A 24,044-nucleotide genomic window follows, 5' to 3' on the forward strand; every position below is an offset into this window, starting at 1 on the left:
AAAAACCTAATTCACCCCCCCTCTTAGGTTGTCTTTTGGATAACATTCTAGTAATACTTCATACCAAGGTTTTAAAAACAAGACCGGCAAGCGAACCGGAAAAATGATCGGGTGGACGGGTCACCGGATCGAACCGTGACGTCATAATTATGTCATAAATAACTTTTTTAAAAATATAAATTAATAATTTAAATATTAAATTTTCAATTTTTTAAAAAAAATTCTTAAATATTTTTAGTAAATTTTTTCTATAATTAAAAAAAAAATTCCTGAATATAAGCCATAACACTTCACATACTAACAACAAATAAAATTAAAGATGAAAATTTAGTTATTAAAAACAACAATCATAATAAGAAAAATTATGAAAGCATCCAACTAAAGCAATCCATAAAACATAAGTTTCAAAAAAGAGAAAACTAAGTCCAAAGTTTACAGACAACACAACATAACATCACAAACAATCTTTGATTTTTGCCTAAATCTCCTAGGGACGATAATTTAGCCAATCATCATCATCATTCTCATTCGCATTTGCACTAGAGCTCGGATTGTTTGATCTATTATCAATGTTCACGTCACCAAAAGATCCCAAGTCGATATCATCTCCAAGAAGTTCTACCTCCATATCATCCTCAACATCATCTACAATAGTTAAAATAAAATCATTAAGCTATCATTTTGATAATGATTGATAAAAAAAAAAATTTGTTGCATAATGATGAAACAATATTTTCTAACCATCTCGTAGACCATGACATTACTTCTTATATCGTGGAGGCTCATCTTCTTTATAAAGCTTTTTTTCGAGCTCATCATAATCAAGCAATGGAGGCTCCTCTTGTTCTAGTCTTTCTTCTTCAATAATCCAAAACTCGATTTTGTCAATGCTTTCAATGTCAATGGGATCATAATTCCTTGTTTTGTAATACTTCCTATTTTGATTCAAATGTAAGACTAAATAAACGAATAAAATAAAGAATCCATTAGTTACTATATGAGAAAGATTAATTTACCTATTCTTCAATCGCAAGTTGTAATGAACATACACAAGATCATTATGCCTATGATGTTCTAGTCTATTCCTCTTCTTTGTATGTATGCGTTCAAAGACGCTCCAATTCCTTTCACATCCAGAAGAGCTGCTAGTTTGACTAAGAATTCGAATGGCTAACTTTTGCAAATTTGGAGCACTGTGTCCAAACATCTTCCACCATTCATCTTATTATCAAGAAAGAAAGAAAGATATTATAAAAAATAAAAAAGAAACAAGAAACAAGAAATAGATAAATGAGATAAAATATTCTAATTAAAAGCATATAATAATGATAATTACTATTAAAAAAAAAGAGAGAGATTACCAGGTTGTGTTTTCTTTGATGTAATAATGGCAAGCTCTCTTCCAAAACTGTCTTGTCGATCTCGAAACAATCTAAGTTCATTCATGAGCTTCGTTTTACTTGATGTGGCTTTAGTTTCAATCACATCAAGTACACTATTCATAACCTCTGGCTTTTGGCAAAATGAAGCTTGATCATATTGAAAAGTTGGGTTCAACCAATAAGCAGCCGCATGTATATTCTTTCGCAATTGATTATCCCAACGAGTTTTAATGATTGTTGTGTAAGGCCTATACAACCTCTTATTTCTCTTGAAAATATCTTTAATACCTTTGATTGCCCTATACATGCCTTCATAAACATATCCCACGGACAGTTTCTCATCTCCATCAACAATACGCAAGAGACGCATAAGTGGCTCAACAATCTTAACAATGATGAAGCAATTCTTTCAAAATTGTTTATCTAAAATGATATCAATGGCATCCTTTCCTTTCTTCTCTTTGGCAAATCTTGAACTTGCAAACTCCTTGTCACCAAAGCTTGCAAATCATGCATATGCTCATGAATACTATGCAATATAAGGAAAGTAGTGGCAAAGCGCGTTGCTCCTGGGCGCACAATTTCAGTCCAACTCTTCTTCTTTCTCAACCGAGCTAACAACCATGAACGGTTGTATATGTACCTTGTCACCGTTGATGCCTTATTAGCAAGCTCATGCACATGATTCATCTTGGAAATTTCACTTAAGATTAAGTTCAAGCAATGAGCTGCACATGGAGACCAATTTATAGATTTGTAAGTAGCATTTACAAGTCCTCCAGCAGCTTTATAATTTGCTCCATTATCTGTCACCATATGAACAACATTCGACACTCCTACCCACTCAATAACCTCTAGAAACAATTTAGAAAGAAGAGTAGCATCTTTGATAGCATCAGAGGCATCAATTGATTTCATAAAAGCAATTCCCATAGGGATATAGACAAGAAAATTTATTAGATTTCTTTATCTAGCATCAGTCCAACCATCACCCATAATAGTACATCCGCAAGCAGCCCACGAACTCTTCAAAGTGTCAATATACAATTGAAGCTCTTTTTTTGAGTCTCCCAATAAAGGAACTCGAAGTTGATGGTACGTGGGGACCTTATATCCTGGACCAATGGCAATTGCAACATCAAACATGGGCTGAAAATAAATGGAGTTCACAGCATTGATTGGAATACAAGTATCATAAAAGAATTTGCCAACAATCATATGTGCTCTATGTATGGCTTCTTTAGTTTGGAGGGCGCTTTTGATAGTTGGTTGAGAACCTAGAGTGGTCCTTGGTGCAAAATAATCACCGATTTTTGTTGGTTCATGTCTCTTCCCCTTCCCTTTCTGTGTCATTGGTGCTCTACTCTTATTCCTACTTATTGATTGAAATGCCCTTATTGTTCTGAGGAATTATTCTCATAACCTCATCGTCCTCATCATCAACATTGACATAAACATCATCACCCTCAAATTGAAAGCCACCTGGACCATAAGGATTTAATTGATCATAATTTTCTTCACTTTGCTTATTCATTTTATCAAATGCTTTCAAAGATTCATGCATTTGATATTGAATATTTGGGGGAACTTTTTTACATGGCCTAACCTCACCTGACGTCTTTGCAAGATGTTGCTTCATTCTATTAATCCCTTCACCTTTAATAGTTTTCCTACAATACATACATGAGTAAGTCTTCTTCCCATTGGCATCTCGTCCCTCGATAACATGTGCCCATGCAATATCAGATTTTCCCCTTGTGGCTTGAGTGGAATTAGCTGTTGAATTCTGGCCAGATGACATCTCTCACAACTATAACTTAGACTAAGAACAAATGAAAAAAAGAAAAAAGAAAAAAGAAAAAAAGTACTCCTATTCAAATTAATATTCTAGAAAGTAGGATCATAATTATTCAAATTAATAAAAATGGTGTAAAATCACAATTTAACTTCATGGGTATCCAAATTATCATCACTGAATTCACAAATCAAGAAGCAACCCAAAATAACATACCCACCAAATCACAATTTAACTTCATAAATATTTGAAAATTAAGGTCATCTAATATTAATTGACTGGTAATATGAATATTGACCCGTTTCACAATCTGATGTAGACATTAAAGTAAAATAAAAAACTCAATTAAAGTGAAAGCATGAGAAAGATCTTCAGATATTTAGGCAGGAAAAATAAGAAATTGATAGAAAATATCATAATAATATCAACCTGTAAAACAATGAGTTGCCACCAAAAAAAAAAAAAGAAAGTAAAATGGTGTAAAATGTTTGAGATAGAGAGATAAAAGGGATGGGAAGTACCTTTTGGGTGAAGATAATGAGATGGGTTTCTTTACAAATGCATTCTCTGCTTCTCTATACCCCTCTCTCTCACTTTAGTCTTCACTCTCAACTGAGAAGTAGTCGTTTGACATTGGGAAATTAGTGCACCATTTCAATTCAAAATATGTTTTCTATATATCTATGATCTATCTATAAAGGGGGGAAAAAAATTCTGAAGAAAAAAATAGAAAATAGAAGAATAAAAAATCTCTATCTATTTTTCAATCTGAAAATTTTTTGTGAGAATCTCTATATATTTTTCATTCTGTAAAAAAAAATAGAGGAAAAGGAAAATCGAAAACAGAGCCGTTGTAAGTAAACCCAATTCTTTTGAAAAACAAAGAAGGAGATTCAAAGATTCATCAAAATAATACCTGGAGGCTGCTGGCGGCTGTGATTCTTGGCAGCAGTGGTGGTGAATCAGTGTGTAAAGTTGAGAACCTTGCTTGATTGATTCGTTAATGGCGAAAAAAAAGAGAGAGAGATAGATTGGATGCTCTAACAGAGGGAAGGGAAGAGACCTGTGTGAAAAAGCCCTAGATGGCTGAAGATAAGTAACGAAAAATAGAAACAAATCTAATTTTTTATATATATATATATATATATAATCAAACCGCCCCGGTTTAATTAACCCGACACCGGTTCGAATGGTTCACCGGTTGAACCACCGGTCTCACCGGTTCTATGAAAATACACCGGTTTTTACATTTGATCAGTTTTAGAGGGCCAACCGGACCGGAATCTCACCCGGTCACTGGTTCAACCGGTTGAACCAGCCGGTCCGGTCCGAGTTTCAAAACCTTGCTTCATACCTAGATACCTTATAGGTCAATTCCACTAGGTCTCTAAACTCAGTTGAGTCAAACTTCTTTTGAAGCGTATACTCTAAACCGTTTTGAGCCAATCTCACGAACTTAGGCTTTGGTAAGATGATCCTACATTTTTTTTTGTGCTCTTTTGAATCTGGTAATAAACTGAGCAGCCTTCTCATCAGGCCTTTGACTCAACCTTGCCAGGTCTGCTATGGAAACTTCTAGCTCTGTTTGGAAGAATTAGGCATGAAATGTCTCCTCCATTTGTTGCCAAGTTTGGATAAAGCCAGATGTAAGGTTAATATACCATACAAAGGTTGCCCTAATTAGAGAATTTGGGAACAGTCTTAACTTCATGAAATCATTATTGGTAAATTCACCACAGTGAGCAGCGAACCTAGCAATATGTTCTACTGTTGACTGGTTTCCATTCCCATAAAAAAGAGCACAGTCTGGTATCTTAAACCCTCTTGGGTATTCATGTACCCTATCTATCCATTCTGGATATGGTTTCCTGTACACAGGAGTTTGAACCCCCTGAGCCATCGGTCCACACATCTCTCTAATAATACCAGCAATTTGGTCCCTAGGAACCATATTTTGTGCTTGTTGAACCACTACTGGAGGAACAAACACAAGATTTGGTGGACAACCTTGTGCCTAAGGTCCTTTTGGTCCATAGGGCGGTATATTTGGGACTGGTTGTCCCTGTGGTGCTGGCTGCTATTGAGCGTATGGGTGACCCCTCTGAGCTTGTCCTACGAAAGGACCTACGAAAGGTGTTGGAATAGGTGTTGTGTCTCTTCCAGTTGCAGGAAACCCGTTCCAACCCCCCAGGTACAAATTCGAACAAAGGATTAGTGAACCCCCTCGTGCCAGGTATGGCTTCAAATAGGGGATTTGGAAACATCCTTATGCTATTTTCTTGTGTTGGGCTAGATCCACCAATTTTGCATGGCTTCACTGTTAAGTAATGAGGCATTTTGATTTGTCACAGACCTCGAAAGAGGCTCATACCAAGACTGATGTGATGGTCTTTCATAGTTTTGGTTACTAGTTTGACCATTAATATGTCCATTACTCTGCATAGGTTGTTTATCTCTAGCCAATCTTTACTGAGGGACATTTGAAATTTCCTTTATGTGACTTGCGTTAGTTAGTTGATGAGTATTCATTCGATCCAAAAAGGATGTTGCCCATCTTTCCATTGTGTTCATTAACTGTTGTCCTATGGTATCTACTAAGCCTCCCTATAGATTCATTGGCTGAGTAGATGAAACAGTGGATGGTCCAATTCCTTGGCCTCGTCCAATACTTTGAACATGTGGTACTCGCTCTAAAGTGCTGGTCTGTTCGACCATAGATTCTGATAAAACAGGTACTTCCACAGGATGTGTTATCACATTATCCTCTAGATTATGTGTTTCTACCTCTCCTTCCACACCTTCTTTCAAGCGTTCATTTTCTCCTTGTCTCCTACGTCTAGCCATTTTAATTAGTCCCACCGGGCGTGCCAAAAATATATGTTGGCTTTTTGGCTTGCGAAGGTTATTACTGTAATTTTGAGCGTGCCAGCAAGGATCAATCAGTCCTTACAGAATATTAATTGCCAACCAATTATCAGACGATTGTGTTTTAGTTCTTTCAGCCTCAATGAAGAGGACTTTTACTGATGACTATGTTTAGGAGAATTAAGCAAACAACGATTAATATGAAGAACACTTGTAACATTTCATTAAGTAAAATGGAAGACTTACAAAGATCCAAATCAGCCTCGTAGAGGTTTACAGCAACAAACTACTTGAAAATACTCCTATAAACAAAGTTCAGTGCAGGAATTTGAAGTACAGAAATGTAAAGAACAAGAAATGTAAAAACTGGAGGAAAAATAAAGTAGATAAAACTGGTTTTTTAGATCTGAGGCCGGGGGCTCTTTGTGGGGCCTTTTCTGCTATTTATACTTCTCAATGACAACTGTCGAAATGCATTTCTAACAGTCGAATCATCCCTCCATGATGGCTGATCATGTTGCCTTACAATTAGCTCCACTATGCCATATCTACAATTAGGCTTCCCTCCGAATTTTGAATTTAAATATGAGTAACCGTTGAAGCCACGTCATTTTGCATCTCTTTGCTGATCCAGTGCTGTACAGATCTACAATAACCAATATCAACTGCCACGCGTGAGACTACGATTGAAGATTTGAATTGTCTTCACGTATTGCCCTCATTCTGCCACGTGTCGAACTGTGATTGGCTTATACAAAATATGTAGCAAATAGATTGCAAGCTACAAGAACCAATCTTAACTAGTCCAACATAGGAGCAACATATAAATAGATTGCAAGCTACAAAAACCAGTCTTATATAGCCCAACACATGAGCAAACAAAAAGAAACCCATCATACAAATAGACCATCATACAGTAGATGCCACATTCAAATATGACTTTCCAATAGCAAAGAAACCCACTCCATCTTGTCATTCTCATCTAAACTGAAGAATAAGTCAACTTCGTCTTCATCTTTCACTATCATAGATGCTGCCATCAATCTTTGGGTATTACTCATTGGCAACTTCAAAAGTTCTGCATTAACCAATATCTTTTGTTGGGATAGGTCATGTAAATATCCTATCTTATGAGCAATCTCCACCATCGTAGTATTAGTATTCTCAATGAATGATCCAAGATTTTTTGCCATCTCTGATAGTTCACTAGGAATCCCCAAAGCAGGCCGAGCCCATTTTTTGCTAATTTTAGTAGAGTCAGCACGGTTGGGAACATTACCTGCAGTAGACATTGAGTAGTCTGTATCACCCATGTTCATACTAAACTGTTCAACAGGAGACTGTTCTCCTTCTTCTGTAGTTGCATTTTCATCCTCCTTTTCCATGGCTGCAACTACATCAGTAGGATCCTTAGCTAGTTCACCAGTCGCCCTATCCTTTCCAAATAGAATAAGCCAATCTTCATAGAACGGGAATGGCCTGTTTCGTATCCCTTTTGCATCCGGTACCCTCTACAAAAGTGATTATCCAATTATTAAAAAGAATTGATTGATTTATAAGTAAAGAGTCATGCAAATAACAACATAAAAATGAGATTTACCCTGACATAGTTCTGCCATGCGTCGCCACTATCAACAAGCACTATCTTTTGTTCATCGTCCCAACCAAAACCACTTATTTTTAACATATCTTGAAAAGTGTTATATTGTTTCCTCTATAACTTAATCTTTGAGTCGATGTGAGGAGTGGCTCGAAGATCAGTTCCAGGAAATGCACTTAAGATCTTCTTCTCATATTCATTATAGAAGCCTGCCCTAAATTGATTATTATCAAGTTTCCACCCGGGATTACTTGCGGTTACATCCTTCATGGTTGTAATGAGGAAGAGTTCCTTACGGTGATTCCAAAACCTTCGAGGTTTCCCCTTCTTACGAGAACTAGTGGTACCTGTGTCATCCATACGTATATATATGTATGTCATAAGTTTAAATCATATCACACATGTCAATCATAAATAACAAATCAACTTACACAATATTTGTTACAAATACCACACAAAAACTAAACAAATACGGTTCGAATTACATGCCATAATAAACTCTCACTATTACATAATAATCATCATACAACACTAATTTATTGACCTCTGCTTGCTTACCATTCATTAAACATTTGGGTTGCCAAGGCAGTTCTCCATTCACTCCATTGATCAGATGTTTCAACAACATCAATCATTTCATCTCCTAATTTAGTAGCTGGAGGAGGAGGATTCATTTCCTCATTCTCATCATCATCAAGATCCATAGGCATTTCACGTTGTATGAGATTGTGGAGAAGGCAACATGCAGTGATAATATGAAATTGAGTTTTGATTGGAAAGTAAGAATAAGTCCTCAATATTGCCCACTTCATTTTAAGTAGCCCAAAACACCTCTCAATGACGTTACGAGCAGAAGAGTGCCTCATGTTAAAAAACTCTTGTGGAGTTGTTGGGGCACCCCCTTCTCTCCATGTGGAAAAATGGTAACTCTGTCCTCTATATGGTGCAAGAAAACCCTCACCATTTGTGTAACCCGCATCTACAAGATAGTAGTGGCCTGTAATTATGTAACATGGTTTCACTATGTATGTAACAAAATAATTGTTTAATATAGATATAGTGTATATATATATAACAATATATAATTTTCATACCAGTAGGGACTTTCAACCCATTGGGTCTATTGACAGCATCTCTAAGTACCCTAGAGTCAGAAGCAGATCTTTCCCATCCAGGCAAGACATATATGAATTGCATGTCTTGGGAGCACACACCCAATACATTTGTGGCAATTTCTCCCTTTCTTGTTCTATACCTTGGTTTGTCTATTGCAGGAGCAAGAACCTTAACATAGGTCCCATCTAAAGCACCAAGACAATTCTAAAAATAAAATAATATTAAAAAATTAATATAGGCAATACAAAAATATAATATGTTAATTAAGAATAGTTGTAAATATAATGTACCTGAAAATAACTCCACCTATCATCTGTACAATTAGCAGTTATTGATTCAGGCTTCTTAAGGAGGAGACCATGGAGGCGTAACACAGCCTTGAGAACATTATTGAAGTGCTTACTAATTGTTTGACCACTTCGCATGAAATTAAATTTAATTTTGCGGTTCTTAGTATGATGTGCAAGCACATTAAAAAACATTGCTACTTGCTCCTCTAAGACGACATACTTTGAATCAGACAATCCAATACTTCGCACCAACCCACATAAAAGCATAAAAGTACGCCTATTCATCTGAAGTTGGTCATGACAATTTATGTCACTATCGTTGACCAATCTATTTAAATGGTCAATTTGTTTTCCATAGGGGCGAGGTGATCTAGGTAGTTGTAACCTAATTTCTTTCTTCTTGAATGCAGCATGTAAAATCACTATATACATAGCACATGCATAATTAATGGATGAAACAACATGTTGCAGGGCTACAAATTCCTCTATTAGGTCCTTTCTCCTTTTCTTAGTGGCATAATTATCCATCTACAACAAATGAATAAACAATAAGTGGCTAAAATCAGCACAAAAAGTAAAACAAATAATAGAAACTGTTGACTGCCATAAAACAAAGTGTAAAGGCCAAAAAGCCACATAGAGAAAAAGATTCAATGAAAACAAAGGAAAGAACTACGCAAAAAATTACCAAGTGGAGCATTGTTCAAATTTTTTCATACCACATGTTAACAATGTGAAAGTAGTATTAATTTCATACAGAAAAGAAATAGAAAAGACATCAAAGAAAATGAAAGATATTTATTTTCAATGAAAATCCAACTTAAACATTTAGTTATAATACACAATCTTTGACTACAACAGATGCCATTAAAACACTAGTGCAAAAATATATGAAAAATCACTTGAATAGGTAAATATGTTCCCTGCTTTTACTCAAGAAAAAAAAGGGCAGTTTCTTACAAGAATGGTCCTTTTTCTTACAAGAATGATACAAACCCATTATTTGAATATTCCATTCTCATACTCTTTTATTAGTTGTATTAGAATGAGGAAAACATGGAATGCATGTAGTTCATTTCATGAGAAATACATTCCATAATGTTAAAGTTTGAAACTATGTAATTAAATTTGAAACTTTCAATGACTATTAATTTAATTATTAGTCACTGACCTCTTCCCTTGAGAAGGCAATAACCTAATTGTGCTCTTGTCAATTCAGGATTTTAGGGTGTTGGCAGGGGATAGAGGGTGTTGGCAGGGCAATAACCTAATTGTGATTATATTAACATTTACCATACTTGATACATATTCATATCCATACTCATTGGCAGACTTGGATATGTTATATGGCACTAAGATGACAAAATGCAACTTCCCTTTCCTAACATATTTTGTTAATCAGAGCAACTTTCTCATTAGGACCCCACTGGCCAGACGTGAAACATATAAGACTTTGACTTAACTAACATTCTTTATTTTCTATACAACTTTCTATTTTTTCCATTTTTTGAAAAAATGGTATACACTTGGTAAGACCTTCTTTATGTTCCCTGGAAACCATGGGAACACAGTTTCTTTATTGGTTGTTATTAGTGATTGTGATGCATATGGAGTTACTAGGAGAACCAAGAGCTGGAGGATCATCCACAATATCAATGGTGGGTGCTATCAAGAAGTGGCAAAAATCTGAGCCTCAAAAGGCCCTGGAAACTTGGAGAAAGTTATCAGAGGCAAATTCAGCACTTGGAATCCAACTCAATATGTTAAGCACAATGGCAAAAGAACATTGGGATTCATATAAATCCACTATCGACAACTGCAGCATGCATAGGTCAAAAAAGGTAATTTCGAAACTTTTTATACAAGTACCTACTAAAGAGGTGGAGGTATATGAATTTTTGCTGATGTTGTCACAGATTAAATTTTTTTAAGACAAGAATATTAATGGAAAATGATCTAGACAACTTTTTTTCTTCTCTCTTTTGAAAAGTCATCTAGACAGCCAGTTAATTAAAGAGGATTTCCATATTTTCATCGTCAAAAATTTGGCCAGTTGGATGTCTGAACCAATCTTCTGATGGGTTTGATTATTATTGTGCAGATAAGAAAATCTATTGCAATTAACAATTGAGTATTTGCTCATTATTTGGTTGCTGTACTTTTTTCATTAAAGTAAAATTGCACATTGCCAGCAATTACCAACAATCAAAACCCCAAATGTGTAAAAAATATATCATTCAAACCCCAAATGCAAGAAAAACAAAAAAACAAAACCCAATTTGAAGCAGATGCAACATAACCCAATTTGAAACAAAACCCAATTCCAAGCACCAAGTTAATAATAACTTGCTTAACCAAAAAAAAAAATTACCGATACTGCAGATGCTTTACTGAATCTGAAGATTGAAAATCTGAAGATGAGAGAGAGCTAGGGCACACTGTGAAGAAGAGAAGGGAGCTTCTTGTTGCCTCTCCTTCTTGCTGTTGTTGCTTTCAAGGATGAGTAAGGCAGACTGAATCTTTCAGATCGAAAATCTGATGAAGAAGATGAGAGCTTCTCTTTGCTTCTCCTTCCTCCTTCTGCTGTTTCTTCTAAGGATGAGCTAGGGCAACGATGGGTAAATAAGTAATCACCCCCCTAATACCAACGGACTAAATTTTCAATACCATGCGTTGGGGCAGACTATGAAACCTGTATGCAAGGCCCATCTTCAAGCCTCCTGCTTATCAATCTGTTGTTGAACTCTACAAACAAACAAAACATTAAGTGGACCCCACCACTATTCTAATCCCATTTCATCTCCAACATCCAAAACAAACGGGGCCTTAGATGTATCTGTCTCTGTCTCCTCGGATCAAACCTTTCTCTCACTCTCTCTCTCCCTCACAGCCATCGAACCCACTACCACCGCCATACGTAGGCATCGCCAGCGCAGAAGGTCAAACTTTCTTTCTTTCTCTCTATTCTCTCTCTCTCTCTCTCTCTCTCTCTCTCACATCAGCAACCAACATCGTCTTTATCGCCAAGCGAAGTGCGATTATCATAATCCTTCTCCAAGAGCTTCCGCATGGCGGCGGAGTCATTTTGGTGGGCGTGCCATAGTGTCATCGATGTCCTACTCATCTTTCACTTCGTCTTTTTCTCCGCAGTCACCGCCACCGAATCTCCGACCAAATGACCGGAGCTTCCTTTGCTGCCACTTATTTAAGAGATCAGAGGGAATTGATTTCGCCGAGATCTCTCTTCGAGTGATAGAGAGTCCCTATTACGCACTGCCTCACATAGACATTGTTGCATCATCATCTTTGTCTCGGGTTAGATCTGGTCGTCGTCTTCATTTCGGTCGTTCATCTTTTTCATTGTCATTGTCATCGTCATCGTCATTGTCATCATTTGATTCGAAGCCATTAACAAGCTTGAAAAATCACTGAGTTTGTTGACTACCAGATCTGGCCTAGATCATCGTCTTCGTCTCGGCTTAGATTACTGAGTTTGAAAAATATTGTCGATTGGTGCTTTATTTTTTTCGGAACTATCTGTTTTTTTTTTTTGGTTCATTGCAACAGGTAGCGGCGTGGTTTTTTTCAACAGATCACTCTCCTTTCTCCCCATATGAGAATTTGATATGTTCAATTTTTTTGGTGGGATCTTGCTTTTTCTTGTTGATGTTCTAATTTTTTTTTTTTGGACGGATAATACAATTTAAACACATATTTCAACAGATTTTGTTTCAACAAATAAGAACAAAGAGAAACTTATAGAATTTGAATGGATAGAGACAAAAACTTACATAATTTGAAAAGATAAGGAAAAAAATTCAACAGATAAATATAAATTTGAACAAACAGTCAAACAAATTTGAATAGAGAAAAAATAATTTAAACAGATATTCAAAAAAAAATCAACATATAAATTAAGAAATAAAATTAAAAACAAAATATCCTTCAAAATAAATAAAATTTTTCAACAAACTATTTTATAAATAGTGAATTTTTCACTAACAAAAAAATGTCTATTGAACCTAATATTTTAGACACTCCTTAAGTTGGATTTCTTAGCAAATATCTCAAACATAAAATAAAATAAATAAATGGTTCAAGGGTCAATAAAAACCTAAAAGAGAAATGTTTTTTACAAATTAATTGTTGATGTAAGCAAAATCTGTGTCAACCAATAAAGACAGGTTTTTGTAATCAAACAATCAACTTCAACGAGGATAATATAATTTTTAAAACTACGAGGTACTAATGTGAATTAATGAGAACCCTCATGAGTGTGTCAATGTAATCCATCTATATATTATATAATGAAAAGGGAGTTTCTAATTCACAAGTTTTATAGGAGTTTCAATATTTCAATTTTAATCTTAAAATTTTTGATTTACAAAAAAAAAATCTCATCATTTATTGATTTCTCTTAACTCACAATATTTTTTTACTTCTCTTATACAATATAGTTAGTTATGAGATTGTTAAATTATTTTTATAAAAAATCTAAAAAAAATAATTTATATATTAAAAAAATATCTAAAACAAATAATAGGTTACAATTGCTAAAAAAAGAGAAAAAAATTATACCGTAAAAAATAATTTGTATATTAAAAAAATATCTAAAATAAATATAAATTTTTATTAAAAAATAACAGGTTGCAATTGCGAAAAAATAGAGAAAAAAATTACATTGTGCATTTTATTAAAATCTAAAAAAAGTAATTTGTATATTTAAAAAATATCTAAAACAAATATAAATTCTTATTAAAAAAAAATAGGTTGCAATTGTAAAAAGAAAGAAAAAAAATTACATTATGGTGCTGTTTGATGCACTTACGTACATTTCATTAAAATCTAAAAAAAATAATTTCTATATTAAAAAAATATTTAAAACAAATATAAATTCTTATTAAAAAATAACAAGGTGCAATTGTGAAAAAAAAAGAGAAAAAAAAAATTACATTGTAAAAAATAATTTGTATATTAAAATAATATCTAAAACAAATATAAATTCTTATTAAAAAAATAACATGTTGTAATTATGAAAAAAAAAAAGAAAAAAAAAATTACACTATACATTTCATTAATAATGCTAAAAAAATGTGTCAAGTATTTGTGTAAAGGTTTGACACGTGTTTACTATGAAATTATCAAGTGAATATAGATAAAACCAAATAACTTAGCTTTAATGACTAAGAGCATCTCCAACCATGCTCTCTAAAATGCCTCTTCAAAGTACACAAAAAACTACTTTCTTTATTTTGCCTAACTAGTTTAGCTAATGTACACTCCAACCATACTCTTTATTTTAGCTAACCAATCAAACTAACTTAACTAATTTTTTTTTTAAAAAACTATTATAAACATTAATAAATAAATAAATAATCTTTTTATAACATGCTGGATATATTGACGTGGCATTTGCAAATATTTTTTTAATTCAAAATATATAATTAAATTATTTATAAAAAAATATTTTCAAATAATCATATTATCTCAACGGTCATATTTTCAAACGGTAATATTCTCTAACGGTAATATTCTTTAACGAACATATTCCTAACGGTCATATATTTTTGTTTATAAAAAGGATTTGCTCTTTCATTTTACCAATTTGAACTATATTTGTCAACTTCATTCATTTTTTAATTATCATGGCTCGCAATACCATGAAAATGATTCTTAACGACTTTGACGGTGATGATGAATTGCAACTAATAACGATAGCTGCAATGGAAGAAGAGCGACTCAATAGAGAAAGATGTTCGAGAAGACGTAGTGGTTCCATTGAAGGCCATGCAGTTATTTATCGCGATCGAGTTCAAGGCCATGAGAGACTTTATCGAGACTACTTCTCAGAAACAGCTATAAATCCTGCCCATTTATTCAGGAGGAGATTCCGGATGAATCGATCTCTTTTTCTTCATATTCTATCTACAGTGGAAGCATACGATCCATATTTTGTCCAGAAAACAGATGCCGTTGGAATCATTAGTTTGTCTTCCCTTCAAAAAATGACAGCTGCTATGAGGATGCTCGCTTATGGAGTAGCAGCAGATTCGGTGGATGATTATGTAAGAATTGGTGAAAGCACCGCCATAGAGAGTCTAAAACACTTTGTTAAGGCGTGGTTGCAATGTTTTCTGAGACGTACTTGAGGAGCCCTAACAACGATGATATTTCAAGATTATTAGCGATGAGAAGCAATCGCGGGTTTCCTGGTATGTTAGGGAGCATTGATTGTATGCATTGGAAGTGGAAAAATTGTCCTACTGCACAGAAAGGTATGTATTCTGGTCACATCCATGAACCAACTATTATTTTAGAGGTTGTGGCTTCTCAAGATTTATGGATATGGCATGCCTTTTTTGGGATGCCCGGATCTCATAACGACATCAATGTATTAGATCGTTCTTCTGTATTTTCACTCCTTACTCAAGGTCATGCTCCTCCAGTCAATTACTCAATTAATGGAAATGATTATACAATGGGATACTATCTTGCCGATGGTATATATCCGCAATGGGCAACATTTGTCAAAACAATCTCATCTTCACAAGGGAATAAACAAATATATTTTGCAAAAGCTCAAGAATCGGCAAGGAAGGATGTTGAGCGAGCATTTGGTGTGCTCCAAGCACGTTTCGCGATTGTGCGAAGACCTGCACGTTTTTGGAAAATGGAAATAATGGAAGACATTATGATGGCATGCATAATAATGCATAACATGATTGTTGAAGATGAGAGGGATGCCAATGGATTGGACTTTAATTATGATACAATTAGTGAAAGTTTTCCACCAGTGTCTCATGAGTGTACACCAGAACTTTTTGAATTCATTCAAAATCATCATCGCATCAGAGATAGAGGAACTCATTCCAAACTCAAACAAGACTTGGTCGAACACTTGTGGACACTACATGGAGACTCCTTGTGAGAAATACTAGTTGGTTCTTATTGATTTCTGTACTAGCTTCTATGCTTTAGTGAGTGTATTTTCAAAAATATTTGTACTACTTTATGTGCTTTCAATAATATATCACTAGTGATTTGTTTTTAATCTATGATCTTTAGTGATACTTATAACAAATTTTTTCTATGAATAAATCCCTAACTTATTTTTGGAATACAATCAAACTTATTATTGGCCATAAAAAGAACAAAAGAATAAGTGAATGAAAGACCCCATTAAGTTGAATTCGGAGAATTCTTAATCTTTCTTTACATCTCTCATTAATTTTTAAATCCAAGACTTGAATGGACATCCAAAATATAAAAAGTCTGTCTCCATTTCAAAGTCAAAGCACTAAAATCCAACAAGAATTCAAACCCAACAAGTCTGTCTCCATTTCAGATTTCAACTAGCAAAATTTGAAACAAACCCAACTCTAAATCCAAGTCAAAGCACTAAAATTCTGCACATCAAAAACAAATGTGCCAGCAAACCCAAAAATAAAATACAGTCAAACTTAAATTAAATAAAAACATAGTTTCAAAGCTAAATAAAAACAATTAATTCCTTTTTTCAAGGATTTGCATTTGACGTTGGCGAATATATTGTGCTTGCAATGGAGGCATATTACTTGTATCCATTGACATGATTCTCTCTTCCTCTCTCTTTTCCTCTAATGCAAGCCTTCGTTCCTCTCTTCTTTCTTCATTTTCAATCCTTCGTTCCTCTCTCATTTCTTCGTTTTCAATCCTTCGTTCCTCTTGAAGATAAGATTTCTCAAATATCTCTATTTTCTTCTCATTTATTATGTCATTCTTTACCTTTATCTCTTCTAAGAGCTTCACAAAAGGCGACACTGTAACATTATTTCCAAGATCTTTGGCTTTGTTTTTCTTTGCGGCCTTCCTTCCTATTGGTCTTTCCACAACATCATAGTTATCATTGTTCTCTAAGTTCACTGAATCTGGTGTACAAGGGGTAGACGTTGCCGGAGATGCATTTTTTGTGCTTTTTTGCTTCTTTGTTGTTGTATCTTCCATCCATTTTGGTTGGGATCTCAACTCATTCCAACAATGCTCAAAGGGAAAGTTCGAATGATACAAGTCTTTGTACAATTTTTTCGCATCCCGAATCTGAAAAATAGATTAAAGAATAGTCACTATCACATAACGAATGATATATATTCATTATAGGTACAAAATTAAATTCTAGTAATACCTTGTCATTTTCAGTCGAACCACTTCGATTCAACCGTTCAACTTGAGAAAAACATCCACAAAATTTATTTGTGGCAAGTTGAATCGTCGACCACCGATTCATTAGAGAAGTTTGAGTTCTTTCAGAATTGAAGGTTTTGTACTTGTTGAAGTTCTCCTACACTCTTAACCAATATGCCTTTGACTTTTGCTCATTTCCTCTAATTGGATCTAAGCTAATATTAAGCCATGAAGATATGAGCATCATGTCTTCCTCTACGGTGAAGTTCCCTTTGCGTTGTGATATCTTTGTAGTTTGAGTAATGATTTCAGGAGAGAATGATAACATTGACTCTCTTGTTGAGGAGACTCGGTGGTAAAATCATGGTCAAGGTCAAACTCGTTGTTCATTAGGTTGCTAAAATATGCATTTCCTTGATATTCCATCTAAAGCACAATTGTTCATACCACACAAAAAGAAAAAAAAAAAAAAAAAAGTTATCAATTCATGGCCTAATTCCAAAAATAATGAATTAGGGAATGGTGGACATAATACACTTTGAAATCTCTGAAATCTGTTTTGAATATTGCATAGAAAGTGATGCACTAAAAATTTGATTCATAGAAATCTCTGAAATTTGATTCATAGAAGGTGAATATTGCATACAAATCTGTGAAATCTGTTTTGAATATTGCATAGAATGGTGGACATAATACAATTGGAACAAATCTGATTCATAATGCATAGAAAGTGATGCACGAACAAATTAAAATTTTCTAATTGTTCATTAATTTATAATTCCAAATTTTACAATCTACTAAAACTAATTTCTTACCTTCTTATTCAGAAAAGTGTTTAATTTTTTCAAGAAATAATTTCGCCCAGGTTTACTAATTTCTCACAATTCAACTCATGCATCACATGGGTTTACTGTTAGACATAAACTACAATAGCAAAACTCAGCTTCCAACAAATTATGGTAAAACCCAAAAGTGAAAATATGCTTCTTTTTTGCCCAGGTGAAAGCTACCTAAGGTGAGAGCTACAACAATTGCAGAAGTGTGATGATATGTTACAGTTGACAGAATTACAAGAGCTACATCAATTTCATACTCTCCATTAACAATAAATGAAAAATTAGCAACCCTTATTAACAAGAGTTCTGTTTCTCTATCTTTCTCTTCTGGGTTTGAGGCAAAGCCAAATGATGTGCAAGTTAGGTGAAGGCAGAGATTATCTATTGGGTGTAGAGATCTGAGTTTGATAGCCCATTTTTTATACTTTTTTTGGGTTCTTTTTGTATCTGCTAAGCTTATTGTTAAGAGAGGTTTACAGATATGTGGTGGGTGGGTAGTGGGGTGCAATGGTGGTTGGAAGGTTTGCAGAGGTGTTTACATATATATATATATATATATATGGGGTATATGTTTTGGTTTGAATTTTGTTTGGTTTATGTATTTATGGAAAGACTTCAAAGGACAATGATATGGACAGGGCACCACATGGCTTTGTTGAAACATGACTACTACTCATATTGAATCAATTTCATACTCTCCATTAACAATAAATGAAAAATCCTAATATGACAATGTTTTGAGAACCCAAATTCTAATATGTCTTTTCTTCGAACACCTTGAGTGCATTTCGAAAATCTACCTCATCCACCTAACCAAGTTTCCATGAAAGAATAAAATCAAGTTTCCATGAACAAAAAGAAGTCCTAATATGATAATATTTTGAGAACCCAATTTATGATCAGTCTTTTTTACCTCGGAAACTTAACCAAATGAAGATTGAGGAAGCATAAAACCATAAAAAAAAATCTTAAAAAAAAAAAAAAAACTAAATTTCTATGAACAAGGCACTAATTTCAGTACACAAACCCAATTTTTGCAAATGGATTGCCCTAAATCATGTATTCCTTTGGAGATAGATGATGGGGAAGAATAGGGAAGTGGAGAAAGAGAAAGAGAAAGAGAGCCATACCTGTGATCATCAATGGGCTGGAACAGAGATGTTGCTTGTAGCGATGGAGGCCAACACAATGGCGGGAAGAGTGCTTTGCCTAGCAATGGACGCTGGCTACTTGTGGAGAGCCAAAACGAGAATTGGCAAAATGCCTCCTCAGATGCAGAGCGCATTGGAGCTTCGAAATCCAACTTCAATAGGCAAAATGCCTAATTCTCCCCTTTTGGCTCTTGCGTTGGAGATGCTCCAACAAATATTAGAAATCCAACCATTGAAACCTAATAACTATTAATTAATAGAATTTAACAATGGCAAGGTCTCAAACCACATCTGTTTGTCTTCTCAATATTTCCTTTTTTGGTTTATACATTCATTCTAATATTGATAGAGAATTGAACGTGTGGAAGGGTGAGAGACATTAAAATTATATATTGAGTTATGTAATTGTTGTGATGAAAAATAAAGGTTGTTTTCCTCTTCTATGACGATTTATCTGGTTATGCTTTCAATTAAAATGTCAGGTGTGCTTCCACATTATCATTGAACATTGCTTTCATTTTTTTTTTAGATACTTTGTCTCACAATTGCTTGTGTTTTGTGTTATGAAATTTATTACATTTGTATTTGGTAAAGCTATTAGATGGACCTAATGCAAGAAGTGCAATTTATTTCAATGTCATTTTCGAGATTAGAAGTACAAAAAATATACACAAAAAGTATATGAATAGACAATATTTTACAAAATTTATTTGCGAGTCTCACTTCTTGAAAATCTTAAAATTCATTTACATTTTGTATTTTATGTTTGGTTTCTGTACTCTTTTTTTTAATATAGTTTTATTTGTTTTCTTTAAAAGTTTATTTTTAAAAATTAATTGATAAATAAATAAATCATTTTTTATTTCAAACAATTTCATTTTTGTTTTTATTTTTCATTTTTCTTAAAGTTTTTTAGTTTTGGGCAATTACTTACTCTTTTTTTTTTTTTTTTCTATATATTGTAATTTTATGCATTTTAAGTGTAGGATATTTTCACTGATACACTCGAAGATGTATTATGAAAGAAATATCATATAAAAATCAAGTAAGAAGAAGAAAAATAAATAAAACAATACCATGAATGTGGAGCAAAAATCAAATATCAAAACTCCCAAAATAAGCAAGCAAACAAACAAGTAGAATAGAATGTTTAACAATGAGAAAAAGGGGATATTGTTGTGCCTAAGGCACAACAGTTACTGTTGTGCTATTTGTGAAAGGTCGTCCCCAGTGTTTTTCGATAATCTGAATTGTTCATATTGTAGGGTTCGTCGACTAAATCATCCATACAGAAAATCAAGTCGATTGGATGTCTGTAACCCTATAAACAAAGTACATTTGTTTTTTTAAAAATTAACGATTAACATAACTTTCATTAATTTTTAAAAACAATTAGGACCTAATCATAGGGTTATGAATATCCGATTAACTTGATTTTTTTACATGAATAATATTCTAAACGAATCTTACAATATGAACGATTCAGATTATCGACAAACACTCGGGACGATCTCCCACAAAGAGCACAACAATAACTGCTGTGCTTAAGGCACAATAGTATCCCCGTTTCCAACAATAGACATTTGTAAATTTACAACAAAATTTTATGACTTTCCTTTTTGTTAAGAAAATTCTATTTGATACTACGTAAATAAAATGTTTTTAACATATATATATATATATATATATTTAAACTTTGAAATTAAAACTATAACAAATTTATGTAAACATAATTGCTAACCACATTTTTTTACTTAATGTATAATATTTATATTGACTACCTTTTTCAGTTTTTTTTTTTTAAAAGTATTTATATAGAAGTAAAAAAATGTCGTTAGGAATAAATTTTTTCTTAATTTAGTTATAAATTTTGTCTTATTTTTAAATTTTGAATAAAAGCAAACATAAAATAATTGATTGAAGATATACTGCATTTGTTATATTCTTTTTTCTGCGTGCCAAAAAAAAAGCATTTAAAAATAACAATTCACATATATATACAAATAATTGTAAACAAATTTTCAAGTTTATTTTTTTGAATATTTATATAGAAGTAAAAAAAATATTGTTAGGAATAAATTTTTCTTAATTTAGTTATAAATTTTGTCCGTACATTATTTTAAAAATTTTAAATTTTGAATAAAAGCAAACATAAAATATTTGATTAAAGATATGCTGCATTTGTTATATTCCTTTTTCTATGTGAAAAAAAAAAATTTAAAAATCGCAATTCACATATATATACAAATAATTATAAACACAACTCGTGCATAGCATGGATAGAACACTAGTCAGTGTGTTTGGTTTGAGTTTTCTGGATTAAGTTTTTTGAAAACTAAATTTTTTGGTTTTCGTGTTTTTTTGTTTTTAGTGAATATTTTTTAAATTTTAAACATTTTTTTTTACTTTTTTAGATGTACCTTACTTAGATGTATCTAAAAAGTAAAAAAAAAAATGTGAAAAAATATTTTAAAAAATTAAGAAATACATAAAAATACAAAAAATATACTAAATTCTTGTAATTTTTTTTTTTATATTTTTGGTATTTAGTGAGTTTTTAAAAGATTTTTTTTACAATTTTTTTACTTTTTAAGTGTATTTATGTTAGGTATGTCTAAAAAGTAAAAAATTTGCATAAAATATTTTAAAAACTCAGTAAAAACAAAAAAATACGGAAAATAAGAAAGTAGAATTTTCTAAAAACTGTTTTTAGAAAAATGGAACCAAACGTAGTTTTTTTTTTTTTTTTTTTTTTTTTAACAAACAGTATGTTTGGTTTCAGTTTTTTAAATTCAATTTTTTAAAAATTGAAATTTTTTTTTTCATATTTTTTATTTTCAATAAATATTTTTAAAATTTTAAACAATTTTTTTCACTTTTTAAGATACATAGTAAAATATTTGTAAAAAATAATTTTAAAAAACTAATAAATATATAAAAATATAAAAAATATACTAAATTATTCTTTATTTTATTTTATTTTATTTTTGGTATTTAGTAAATTTTTTAAAATTTTTTTTCATAAATATTATACGTATGTTTATGTTATGTAGCTTTATTTTAAAAAATTACTTAAAATATTAAAAAAATTTAGTTAAAATAAAAAATAAATAAATAAATAAATTCTCAAAACTGAAACCAATGAAAACCTTTTTAATTCCCAGCCTGGCCTCCGTTCCCTCCTGCCTCCTCCCAGCGCTGTTATCAGAGAGAAACCCACCACCCACAGAGCCCCTCTAGGGTTCGGGTTTCTCTCTCTCTCTCTCTCTGAATCTAGTTGATCTGTGTTGTTTGTGGATCCAAAATGTCAAACAAATCACCATCTAGTTATGGAACGTCCCCCACCACCGCCACCAGCAGCAGACGGCCGCCGCTTCCGCCGCCGCCGCCACCACCACCACCACCGTCAACCTTCATCTCTCGCGCCAAAGCCCAGACTCAATCCCTAATGGCCACGCGCCGCCCATGGAAAGAGCTCTTCGACTTCTCCTCCTTCTCTCGACCCTACAGCTACGCCGAGTCCATGTCTCGAATCAAAAAAAATCTCTACTACTTCCGAGTCAACTACACTTTGGTGATGCTGATCATAGTGTTCGTCAGCCTCATATACCATCCCGTTTCGATGATCGTGTTCTTGGCTTTGTTCGTGGGTTGGTTGTATCTCTACTTCTTGCGTGATCACCCAATTATGTTGTTTAATCGCACAATTGATGATCGGGTTGTTCTTGTTGTGCTCAGTTTGGTCACTGTAATTGCTCTGGTTTTTACTAATGTGGGTTTGAATGTGTTGGTTTCGCTGATAATTGGGGTTTTGATTGTTGGCTTGCATGCGGCGTTTAGGCTTACAGAGGATTTGTTTTTGAATGAGCAGGAGGTGGCTGAGGGCGGTTTGCTGTCGGTTGTTGGCGGCGATCGGCCAATGCGGCCGACTTATACTCGTGGTTGAATATATTTATGGTGATGGAATTGGTTTCATTGTTGGCAATTTTGGGTCCTCAGAATTCTAATCCAAAATGGGTAATTTGGGTTTTCTCATTTTTTGTGTGTAGTAAGTGTTATAATTATTTCAATGGAATTTGGTTGTTTATTGATTTGATTAAATTGGCTACAAGTTTGTATTTTGGCAGGTGACCTATGTTTTTTTTTTTTTTTTTTTTTTTTTTTCTTTCTGAGGCCTTTTGCACTTACATAGTCTTGAGAAGTGTTATAACAAGTTTGTTTGTTTGTTTGTTTGTTTGTTTGTTTATGTTATATGTTAATGAAAATGGTATGTACTGCCTTGTCAAATTGCTTGACTGAATTGTATTAGAGGTTAATTTACTAGTGAAATTCTTGTCTTATGCTACTAGTAATGTAAGAGTCATTGTCGAACCTTATGCTACTAATCCTGGAAAGCAAGAAGGTACTATGTCTTTATCCTGTTTGTGGCTGCTCAGATTAGTTACACAGTTCCTTTTCTTAATTTAAGTATAACCATTTAATACATTGTTTCTTGACCTAAATTGAATTTGGATACCTTTTTATGACAAGCAAAATGAATATGGTTGTATCCACATTACTTTATACTCCCCATGGAAAGAAAACATGGATTTGTTGGCAATTTTAAATATGTGGCTGTCTCATGGATTCTTCATTCAGCAAAACATGTTGTATAATTTTGAGATAGCATAGAGATTGTTGGAGCTTGAGAGACAGAGGTCATAGCTTCCGAAATATGCTTGTCCTTGGTGCAGGTATCATTCGCCAAACAAAAATAATTGGAAAAGTAATTTTGAGATAGCAAATGTTAGTATACGTTCCTAGAATAATACTGGAAGATTGCATTCAATCACTTATGAGAATAGTGAAT

General features: G+C 33.2%; 4 protein-coding genes across 4 annotated transcripts; 2 read left to right on the top strand and 2 right to left on the bottom strand.

Annotated features, from left to right (window-relative positions):
• Positions 1 to 401: 401 nt before the first annotated feature.
• On the bottom strand, positions 402 to 1,752 carry LOC145791732 (uncharacterized). The gene is made up of 4 exons (XM_082872154.1): positions 1,362 to 1,752; positions 1,017 to 1,221; positions 742 to 935; positions 402 to 645 (listed from the first exon to the last, which is right to left on the bottom strand). Exons 1-3 carry the CDS (start codon positions 1,750 to 1,752, stop codon positions 761 to 763), a joined length of 771 nt encoding a protein of 256 aa, XP_082728280.1. The 3' UTR covers positions 402 to 645; positions 742 to 760.
• Positions 1,753 to 15,235: 13,483 nt separating this feature from the next.
• LOC114289930 (uncharacterized) lies at positions 15,236 to 15,976 on the top strand. The gene has a single exon (XM_028233778.2). The coding sequence runs from the start codon at positions 15,236 to 15,238 to the stop codon at positions 15,974 to 15,976; it is 741 nt and encodes a 246-aa protein (XP_028089579.2).
• Positions 15,977 to 16,551: 575 nt separating this feature from the next.
• On the bottom strand, positions 16,552 to 17,536 carry LOC145791733 (glutathione S-transferase T3-like). Its single transcript, XM_082872155.1, has 2 exons — positions 17,387 to 17,536; positions 16,552 to 17,124 (listed from the first exon to the last, which is right to left on the bottom strand). Exons 1-2 carry the CDS (start codon positions 17,534 to 17,536, stop codon positions 16,552 to 16,554), a joined length of 723 nt encoding a protein of 240 aa, XP_082728281.1.
• Positions 17,537 to 22,348: 4,812 nt separating this feature from the next.
• On the top strand, positions 22,349 to 23,296 carry LOC114289984 (PRA1 family protein E). The gene has a single exon (XM_028233837.2). The coding sequence runs from the start codon at positions 22,500 to 22,502 to the stop codon at positions 23,139 to 23,141; it is 642 nt and encodes a 213-aa protein (XP_028089638.1). The 5' UTR covers positions 22,349 to 22,499; the 3' UTR covers positions 23,142 to 23,296.
• The last annotated feature ends 748 nt before the right edge of the window (positions 23,297 to 24,044 follow it).

The sequence above is a fragment of the Camellia sinensis genome, chromosome 5, assembly GCF_055761805.1.
Source record: "Camellia sinensis isolate YWXY chromosome 5, ASM5576180v1, whole genome shotgun sequence".
Classification (NCBI taxonomy): Eukaryota; Viridiplantae; Streptophyta; class Magnoliopsida; order Ericales; family Theaceae; genus Camellia; species Camellia sinensis.

Coding starts and splice junctions, on each gene's coding strand:
- LOC145791733 (XM_082872155.1), bottom strand. CDS start 17,536: ATGTTATCATTCTCTCCTGAAATCATTACTCAAACTACAAAGATATCA. Junction 17,125..17,386: donor GAAATGAGCAAAAGTCAAAG/GCATATTGGTTA, acceptor TCTATTTTTCAG/ATTCGGGATGCGAAAAAATT.
- LOC114289930 (XM_028233778.2), top strand. CDS start 15,236: ATGAGAAGCAATCGCGGGTTTCCTGGTATGTTAGGGAGCATTGATTGT.
- LOC114289984 (XM_028233837.2), top strand. CDS start 22,500: ATGTCAAACAAATCACCATCTAGTTATGGAACGTCCCCCACCACCGCC.
- LOC145791732 (XM_082872154.1), bottom strand. CDS start 1,752: ATGCGTCTCTTGCGTATTGTTGATGGAGATGAGAAACTGTCCGTGGGA. Junction 1,222..1,361: donor ATCAAAGAAAACACAACCTG/GTAATCTCTCTC, acceptor CTTGATAATAAG/ATGAATGGTGGAAGATGTTT. Junction 936..1,016: donor AACTTGCGATTGAAGAATAG/GTAAATTAATCT, acceptor GAATCAAAATAG/GAAGTATTACAAAACAAGGA.